Here is a 9,849-nt window from a genome sequence, read left to right as displayed (position 1 = left end):
AATATAAGGAAACTATAAGGTTGTGTTTGGTTTGAAAGAAAAAGTAGGGAAAGGAAGGGAAATGTAGGGAAACCTTTACAAACATTTCCCTACCTTTTTTCCTTCAAACCAAACATAGCCCAAAATTTAACTAAAAAGGGAAAACTAAAGAGAGTAAGAAAATTCCTTTTCTTCTTAAGCACATCAGTCTCTACTCTCTAGAGTCTGATAAATAACAATTCCTTTTCTCAAGCACATCAGTCTCTACTCAAAATTTCAAATAATCCAAGTCTCCCAAGTCCTAATCAACCTAGAGTGAAGAATGAAACTGCAGACAAACCATGAACGAGAGGTTGTAACTGAACGAGAGAGTTTGCAACCTGTAACCATCTTCAGATATTGAAATGTTTTAATCTCTGATAAATAACAATATTTTAATCTCATCTTTGATAAATAACAATATTTTAATCTTCAATAATTGTTAAAAATTTATAGCGAAAATACACAATTATTAAAAAAATATATTAATAATAAAAATAATACAATAATTGCAAAAATACAATAAGTATGAAAAATATATTAAATTAGTCAATAAATAGTATAATCTCTAATAAATATTAATCAATAAGTTATATAAAAAATACAATAAACAAAATTTTAATAATAGTAGTTTAATATTCAATAATTATTGAAAGTTTTTTGATAAATAACAAAACAAAAATAAATTATACATAATTATATTGAAAATAAATTTATCACAAAAATAAATAAATAATTACTGAAATACTAAATATTATTATTAGAATATATAATTATATAATAAATATATATTAAGAGTTTAAAATTATTATTAATAAATATTAATTTTTATGAAAGTTATTTTCTCGAAATATTAATTGATATAAGTGAAATTAGTTACTTTAAATATTATGTAAAAATATTAAATTATTAATAATTTTATTTAATTATTAATTTTGTAAAATATTAAATTATTATTAATTTCAATATTATTTTATAATTATTTTTCTTTTTTTTTATTTATTACATAACTTCTTCATTTTAACTAATTTAAAATCTAGTTATGTTAAATATTTTGTTATTTAAAATATTTAGTTACTTAACTACTTAAATAATATGTAAAATATTAATTATTTATTGAATTTAATAATCCATAAAAATACAATTTATACTATTATTACATAATTTTATTATTAATTTTGTAAGATATTGAATTATTATTAATTTCAATATTATGCTATAATTATTTTCTACTTTTAATAAATTTTATAAATTTATTACATAATTTCGTTATTTTAATTATTTAAAATCTAGTTATGTTAAATATTTAGTTATTTAAATATTTAAATAATATGTAAAATATTTAAAATTATTTAGTTATGTTAAATACTTTCATGATATATTTTGTAAAAATATAAAATTATTTTTTTTTATGTTTTTAATAAATATTTTAAAGTTATTATATAATTTTGTTAGAATATTTAAATAATTCTTAAATTTTTTAATTCAAACTTTCTTTGGATAGATATAGATAAAAAGTCGGGGAGAGGATAAATAGGAATTAGAGATAATTTAGGAGACTACTAAATTAAAGATAATTTTTTAGATAAATAGGAATTAAAGATAACTTAGAAGATAAATAGGAATTAGAGATAATTTTGGAGAAAGTGGGGGATAGTGGGGGAGGTAGTTTATGAGAAAATTTAGGAGATGAGATTATTTAGGTTATTGGGAAAGTGCATCTCATTGGTTGTTTCAAAAATAATATGGAATAAAAAAATTAAAAAAAACAAAAAAATTTCTTAACCGCTTTATTTTAATATATATTTTCAGTATCGGCTGCTTAAGATACCGTGGCAACCATTACTTACGCCATTCCAAAAACAAAAACTCTCTCCTAAGTATAAAGGGAGGAAAGAAGCGCTCTTTGGGAAGATAGACAACAAAGCAGTGTCTCTCATTTCCGAAAGAATCTTAAAAGGATAACGTGGCTGTGGATTTCATCGGCTGATATCCGATGCAGAATTCCTAATCTGTAACCCCAATCAGAAAAAAAAAAAAAAAAAGAATTACGTGATCCAATTTTCTGTATTTTCCTCTGGATTTCTATTTTTTTTTCCTTTTAATTTTGAAAAAAGTAAAGAAAAGAATGCTCTCTGGTCTCAACTTTCTTATGGGTGTAGATGTGTAGTGTAATGTAATTGTTGCAAGCTTGAGATACACATGTACAAGTTGTGAAATTAACAGATTTTGCTTATTCTGCAGCATTTCAGAGTTTAAAAACTTTCTCTGGTTCTCTCTTCCAAAATAATGTTTCTACCAGGATTTAACGTTTCTTCTTGCTCTATTCCAAAATAATGGAGCATTGCAAGTATTAATGGTGGGAAGCCCATTAATGGCAATCACACTGCTCTCCAAAAGCACATTGTCTTCTTTGACATAAACAAAGATGGGCTCATTTATCCATGGGAAACCTTGGAAGGTTCCCTTTTCTACAATTTTTTAATTTTTTATTCTCCTTTATATTTATCATGGATCGCTCTTTATCTTATCAATCGAACAAACCATTCATTTTCACAGCCATTTTAAGGGTATTTGGTATGACTTTCATTTATTTGATAAACAGTGCCAAGTTACTGTAAGGTTCAAAATATCGATACGCCCAATAAGCCAGCGTATCAGGCAAATCAATACATCTTTTTAGTATTTTTGTTTTTTTATTTTTTTCGCAACTGGCTAATGGGAGCCAGTTTAGGCCTCCTCCACACCCTGAACCGGTCAGACCCCCGATACACCCACTGTAGAGGCATATCAGAGGGATCCTGAAAACGTATCGGCCCCTATGTGTCAATACTCTGAACCTTGGATTATCGCCATGTGGGCATTTGTCCCATCATGCTATTTCATACGCCTGTTTATCTTATAAATGTTTGTATTAGTTTACATGCAAACTAACAATATAGAAAACTTCATTTTAATGTTTCCCCCGATGTTTTATTTATTGTTCCACTTATGGGGCACCTAATGGCACATACCTGTCAACAAATACTAGAAAAACACTTATCAACCACTTTTTCTCAGTTTTGATGACAAATGAAATCATACCAAACATATACTTTATGTGCAACCAAACACCGCAAAATAGCAATTTTCAGAAAACCATTAATTTTCCTTCATTATATGTGCAACCAAACAGAGACTACAATCCAATTGAAACCTGAACCCAATTAATTCACCAGAAAGAGTGAATTACCAACTGCATCTGCATACAAAGACGAGTCCTATGATGGCTGAACATTTTAACAAGGTCCTTCGCCACTCTTGTTCAATAACAACTAGCAAGAATGGCTAAAGTCAAAATTCTCGAATAGTTTATTACAGTAAAATCATAATTGTCAAAATTCAAAACAAAACAGAGAGAGGGAGAGAGAGAGAGAGAGAGAGAGAGAGAGAGAGAAGTAAGAAAGAAAAATATAACATGGAAAGATAAGGACCAAACAATTCAAGGAAACTAAACTCTTGTTTTTGAATATTCCTACCCTTGCTCGCGAAGACCAGACATCCAACATTACTGGTGCCACTGCCAGCAGTACAAGTTTAACAAGACTCCTGATTCAGCAGCTCAATCATCTTTTCTGAGAAGGAGAACAGAGCAAACCAGATGCATCTGCTCCAACAACTGCAAGCTCACATACATTACAAAGATGCCCCTCTTGTGCTGGCACAAACCGGGAACTGCAGTATGGACATGAGACATCTTTCTGTCCACGGTATATTGGCACATAAGTTGCACCACAAACCACAAATGGATTTCTGAAGTCATAGTTCAGTTGGCTTGAATCTCGCATGTTCCTCTCAGCAGCCTGCAGGACTTGCCTGGCTGTCTTTGCCTGATTTTCAATGGTGGGATTTGTCTCCAAGAGCCGCCTGGCAAAGTTGGCTGCTGTGTTGAGGTTCCCTGACTTGTAACAAACAGTCATGGCATTCAACAATGCAAGCCTTAAGTGAGGCATCTGAAGGTTGCAGTGCGTGAAGTATGCAGCAAGCTCTTGCTGACGTACTGGGTTGTCCTTAAGTTCCCTCCTCTTCAGCTCCATCTTCAAGCCCAGAACATACTCTTTTGCTATAATAATAAGCTCTTTGACTTCATCTACCTCTCTCCTTGACTCAACCACAATCAAAGGAATGGTGTGCAGGATACTCAGGAAAAGACGTAAAGCTTCTGTGAATTTCCCACTTGTGGTTGCCTTGTAGCCAGCCTTAAGCTTCTCTTCCAACTGAGAGAAGTTGAACACCAGTGCTGGTGGACCCCTCACATTGGGGCTCACTGACTCATTCCAACCACCCTCAAGTGCCAGTGAGATCACTGGGGCTGAAGAAAAAGCACGTAGATAGGTATGGCTTCCAGTGTGAAGATCGAGAAACATGGGCTTCAGAGGAGTAAAGTTCTTTATGCCTAGTTGCCGGCTAAGTAAGCGCATAGCAGTATCAAAATTGCCAGCTGCTGCATGTTCACCAGCAAGAGATGATTTCTGGATCCAAATCTGGCTTACAGGCATGCCAGGAGTTGGGGCAACAAATACAGCAGAGTGGGTGCCAACAGTGGCCTTTGGAGTATCAATCTCAGGTGGGAGTTCCAGGTCCTCAAGGTCCCATCCTCCCTCTTCTTCATTTTCTTCATGCAATTCCCCATCCTCTACCACCACTCCAATTTCCCCATTCTGCATGCCATCGACATCAACAATGTCCAAGTCCTCACCCCAATCACCATCAGCAGCTTCTTCATCCTCTTCCTGTGCACCCCTACCAGCATTATCCAGTCCACCCTCAAAAATGCCTTTCATAACCCTTAACAAGGGCCAGTCTCCTCCATAAAGAATAGGTGAAGGAGGCATCAGAAGTGATGGTACCTTCCCCTCAGGCAAAGTGGGAACGTTATCCCCCAACTCAATGGCAAGCCGTTCAGCAACATCCTGCAGACCATGAACAGCAGCTGTAACATACGCAAGGGGCACATGGCCAGCATTTTCCAAAATCTTGATGCGTTCCTTGACATCACCCAGATACAGGGCATTATGAAATTGGCCCATCACGTCATTCTTGATCTCAGCAATTCTCAGCATTTTAGACAGCTTGTCAATATTACCAGTTACCAGATAAAGGAAAGATAGCCTCTCAAAGTTCTTTGTCCTTTGGTATGCATATTCTACAATGCTGGCATTCCCCTGGCGCAGGGCCTCTACTCCCAACCTATACCAGTGATCTTTCTCATCAATTTCCTTAGCTGATGCAACAGCAATCTGAATATTACCACTCTCAAGTGCCAAGTTGAACCGAGTCCTCTCATCTTTCACAAAATGAAGAGCAACTTCTGGAAAACCTTTCTGCTGCAGATAAGCAATCATGGCCTGCCCACAGAGCTGCGAGTTCCTGATCATGCTCATAACTTGATCGTATCTCTTCTTTAAAAGTGAGAGCTTGAAAACATATTCTGTTGCATCAATTGCTATGGCACGGTTCTTTCCATCACGATCTAAACAATAGATGGTATTTCCAGATACCTTTGTAATGTATATTGGGACATCAAGGGTCCTGATGATTCCACTGTCCCCATTAGGAAGGCAGTACTTGATGTGATTCAGGGTTGTATATATGAACACACCATTGTCATCCCAAGCTCCACTTTTCACACGGATAGTCTCATGTAGAGTGCAGCGATGCACAAGCTTCTTACTAGCAATAATGATAGCATGTTTGCTTAGCAATGCAACAGACTCCATGTCATTTGACCAAACAACATACTTAACAAAAGGAGTCTGAAGATCACCAAGAACAAGTCTTTGTTGGAGATCAAAGATGGCCACTCTATCCTCAGCCCTGCACAGTAAATTGCCAGTTCCAGCATAGAATATTGCATCTGCAGCAATAGGAAGTCCACTCTTCTTCACAATCTCATTTTTTAGATTCTTAACTAACACTTGGTTGTTGCTCTTGTCAAGAACAGCAAACCTGTTTCGAGCAATAAAGACGGCTGATCCTCCAACACCTCTTTTTGCCTCTTGGACAGTATCACCCCTTGCAATACTCTCTTTTGGTATGATATAGAGTTCATAGGAACCCCCATCAACATCTGAACAAACCAATACAGCATTTTCTGTAGGGCTGTAAGATAGAGTTCTAGGGCCTTGATTCAAACTGATTGAACCAGGCCTTCTAATTGGGATGACTTGGTTGTCCTTGTGAGTTGAGAACTCATAGAGGCGCAGGAACCGGTCTTTAACAAAGTACAAATGATCACCACTCACAGAAAAAGCAGGGCGTTCTCTCTCCAGCTTAAACACAATCATACCACTATCATGGCCAGCTGCCAGAAGGTTCATCTCTGGATGAGATGCAAGAATCCAGAAACGGTCATGCTCCCTACGGAAAGTCTGAACACCTGTCCTTTTTGTAACATCCCATACACGAATACTTTTGTCCTCTGAATTTGACACAATAATATCCTGTCTAGCATGAAACATCACACATGACACATTATTCATGTGCCCTCTCAATGTATCTACTTCCCAAGCCTTTGTATCTGAAAACAGAGGTTAATTGACTTTAAAACAAAAATATAAATAGAAATCAATCATAGATAGAAATAAAAGGAAATGTTTTTCTTTTTTTCGGAGAGTGGAGAGGACAGGTTTAACAGCATTACCATTCATGCGCCAGAGTTTCACTTGGCGATCATCAGCCCCAGAAACAATCAAAGGCAGGCTGGGATGGAATGCAGCCCAGTTGACACCCCGATCATGTCCTTCCAATACATATTTAACAACAGCATCAACTCCACCAAACAAATCTGTATTCATTTGACTTAGTCGGAGAATGTCATCTGCAGGGGACACAGTCTTCTTTCTCAGGGCACCAATGTCCCAAACACGGACAGTCTGATCCAAAGAAGCTGACACAACCAAATCCTCTTTAGGATGGAATGAGGCACACATGACATAATGGTTGTGACCAGTTAGTACCGAAATACAAGTGCGAGACTGCCAATTCCATATTCTGATTGTCTGGTCATCACTAGCACTAACAATCCACGGGTATTCATTATGAAATTGAACAGTACGTATGTAATCGAGATGTCCAAGAAGAGTAAACAGACATCGATGCATCTTGTAATTCCAAACTTTGATCTTATAATCATCTCCTGCAAAAGACAGCATTTTCTATTAAAAATAAAAGATAGTGTGTCCAGAACTCTACAGAAAATAATAACCATAAGCAAACACTACAATCACAATAGAACAGAACAAGATAGACAATATTAAGGTTACAAGACAGTTAGGGTAACAAGGAGGTGCTGAATTAAGGTGGTGTCAGAAAAATATCACCCATGCAATATAATGAAGCGTGAGGAAGAAGTTCTGCCGCATGGATCTAACACAACATAGAAACACCAAGCATAGTAACAAATTCTATCAACGAATTTAGTTGAGATTTTAAAAGGAAACGGAAAATAACACGGGCAAAATCAAGACATTTCCAATGAATGTGGCAAATTGGAATTGGAGAATTTTCAAATGCATGGAAGATGGGAACCAAATATTAATGACTTAATGGAGTAGTAGAATTGTGTACCTCCGGAGACAAAGAGTGGCTGAGATTTGTGGAAATGAACGCCACGAACAGGTCCGTCGTGTTCATCAAATCTATCGATAAGGGTACCCATTCTGTAATCCCAGAGCTGGATCACACCGCTGTGAAGACTGGCAAGAATCCATGGCCTTTTACTATGAAAACTTAGGCCTTTCACCCGATTACTCTTCGTTTCGAATTTCGTTAGCATCGTTTCCAATCAATTTTCAAACCCTAACCTAAGAACTGCATCAAAACATAAAACAAATTTCACCACAACTTACTCAATCACAGAACCCACTAACGTATGCCCACTATTACTCCAGAGATCGAATCAAGTTCGAATTGCCAATCATAACTTGTCCCCATAACCATCTTAGGGCTTCGATCCAGATGTCTCAGAGTGTCAATCAGATACAGATCTACAAGGATCAATTTTTCGAGATGACAAAAGATTTTTAAGAGGAAACAAAACTTTACCTCAGATCTGAGAAGGAGAAAGACGGATCAAGCGAAACCTCTCATCACCTCTGCAATCGCCACCATCAACGGCAGGAAAGGATAAGTCAGTGACAAGGGGTGTGGAAAAGCTGAGAGAAGGGGTGCCGGTAAAGGGGCACACAGATCGGGAGCTGTGAGAGAGAGAGAGAGAGAGAGAGAGAGAGAGAGGGTTTTGAGGTCTCTCGTAGATCTAGCCCTCAACAAGAGAGAGAGAGTGTGTGTGCGCGCGCGCGCGTTTATGAGACAAAGCGAAGTGAATGCGGTGAGGGACAAAATAAACGAGGCCGAAGCCGGGGAGATGAATGATGATTCTCTCTTTGTATTAGAAATTTAGAACTAGACAGATTGGTAATACCATTTTTCTTTCCCGAAACCCAACTATCAAAATTTTCTTATTCTACCATATTTTTTTGATAAACTACATATTATCACCCTATGCACTATGGGCGAAGTCATACTTAGCCCCCTGAATTTTCATTTATTACAAAAACCCACCTTAAACTTTTATTAGTACTTAATTATTGGGTTGATAACACAGATAAAGTTGCCATTCAAAATCCATGCATTCTTTTGTATTTTTCTCTTTCTTTTTTATGAATTTCTATCTTTTTACTGCATTCTGAATTTCCTTTTGTTGTTTTTACAATTTTCCATGATGCTTTTTTGTATTTTTTCATATTTTTCCTTCTGTGTTTGTCATTTTTTTAAATTTATCCAAACTTTTCAAAACTTGAAGATGCCCCTGTCAGAGAGTTTTATTTTATCGCCTTAAACTCACCTTCGGTTAGGTCACAATTAGTGACCATTAACAAAGTTTGTCCATGTAAAGCAACCAAATATTTTAATGACCGAACTAATTAAGCCTTAACGGTTTACTTCCCACAACTACTACGTTGACACCCACAATTGACGATCTGAGGAAATATATGAGAATATTTATTTACTAAGATTATAAGATTGGAGTTCTGATGAAACGCAACTTCTCTGCCTAACCGATTAATTGAAAAATCTAGTGGTCTTCAGCACTTTTGATGATGAGGTGTACTGAACATGCTATTTCCTATATACTTCAAAGTTCATGACTGAGTGCCAGTATTGTTTGTTCATGGTTGTGTTTCTCACCTATAATTAGGGGTGAGTATTATTTGGTTAAAATCGAAAACTTTGGTTTTAATTTGTTTGGCTCAATCTTTTTGGGTTTTGGTTAAATTGATTCGCTTAATTCGGATTTTAATTAATTCATTTTTTGGTTTTGATTTTTAGAATTAGAAATTCGGTTAATCAAATTAATCAAACTTTTTATTATTATATATGTAATATATAATATATAATATAATAAAATTTGATTTTATAATATATATTATATGTTATCATGTATAATAAGTATATATTATTAAAATTCAGTTTTAACCGGAATAACCGAACGGTTTTCTATAATTCGGTTTCGATTCGGTTTTTAAAAACCGAATGCTCACCCCTACCTATGATGTAAAGATGTGGTTTAATGAAGCTTTTAAAGTCTTTCAAACCAAACACTTCTTATTGTCAATGATCAATCTTATGAGGGTTAAGTATTTTCTTGCTCTATGATGGTTTCCTGTCATTATTTGAGGATGTTCGTAGTTTGTTGGATTCTCAACATCAAACAGTTGAGAGTGGGTTTTGGTGCAAGAGTTGGGTTGCTCTATTGTAACCTAAGTGACTAGGGTTCAAATCTTGAAAACA

The 9,849-nt window shown here is 35.6% G+C and overlaps 1 protein-coding gene across 1 annotated transcript; it reads right to left on the bottom strand.

Annotated features, from left to right (window-relative positions):
• Positions 1–3,145: 3,145 nt before the first annotated feature.
• On the bottom strand, positions 3,146–8,458 carry LOC148851243 (coatomer subunit alpha-1-like). The gene is made up of 4 exons (XM_088947043.1): positions 8,104–8,458; positions 7,627–7,869; positions 6,701–7,195; positions 3,146–6,577 (listed from the first exon to the last, which is right to left on the bottom strand). Exons 2-4 carry the CDS (start codon positions 7,832–7,834, stop codon positions 3,624–3,626), a joined length of 3,657 nt encoding a protein of 1,218 aa, XP_088803169.1. The 5' UTR covers positions 7,835–7,869; positions 8,104–8,458; the 3' UTR covers positions 3,146–3,623.
• Between the last annotated feature and the right edge of the window lie 1,391 nt (positions 8,459–9,849).

Source organism: Nelumbo lutea, chromosome 5, assembly GCF_056320005.1.
Source record: "Nelumbo lutea isolate HS-2025 chromosome 5, American lotus-T2T, whole genome shotgun sequence".
Classification (NCBI taxonomy): domain Eukaryota; kingdom Viridiplantae; phylum Streptophyta; class Magnoliopsida; order Proteales; family Nelumbonaceae; genus Nelumbo; species Nelumbo lutea.
This window is presented reverse-complemented; position numbering and strand designations above follow the sequence as displayed.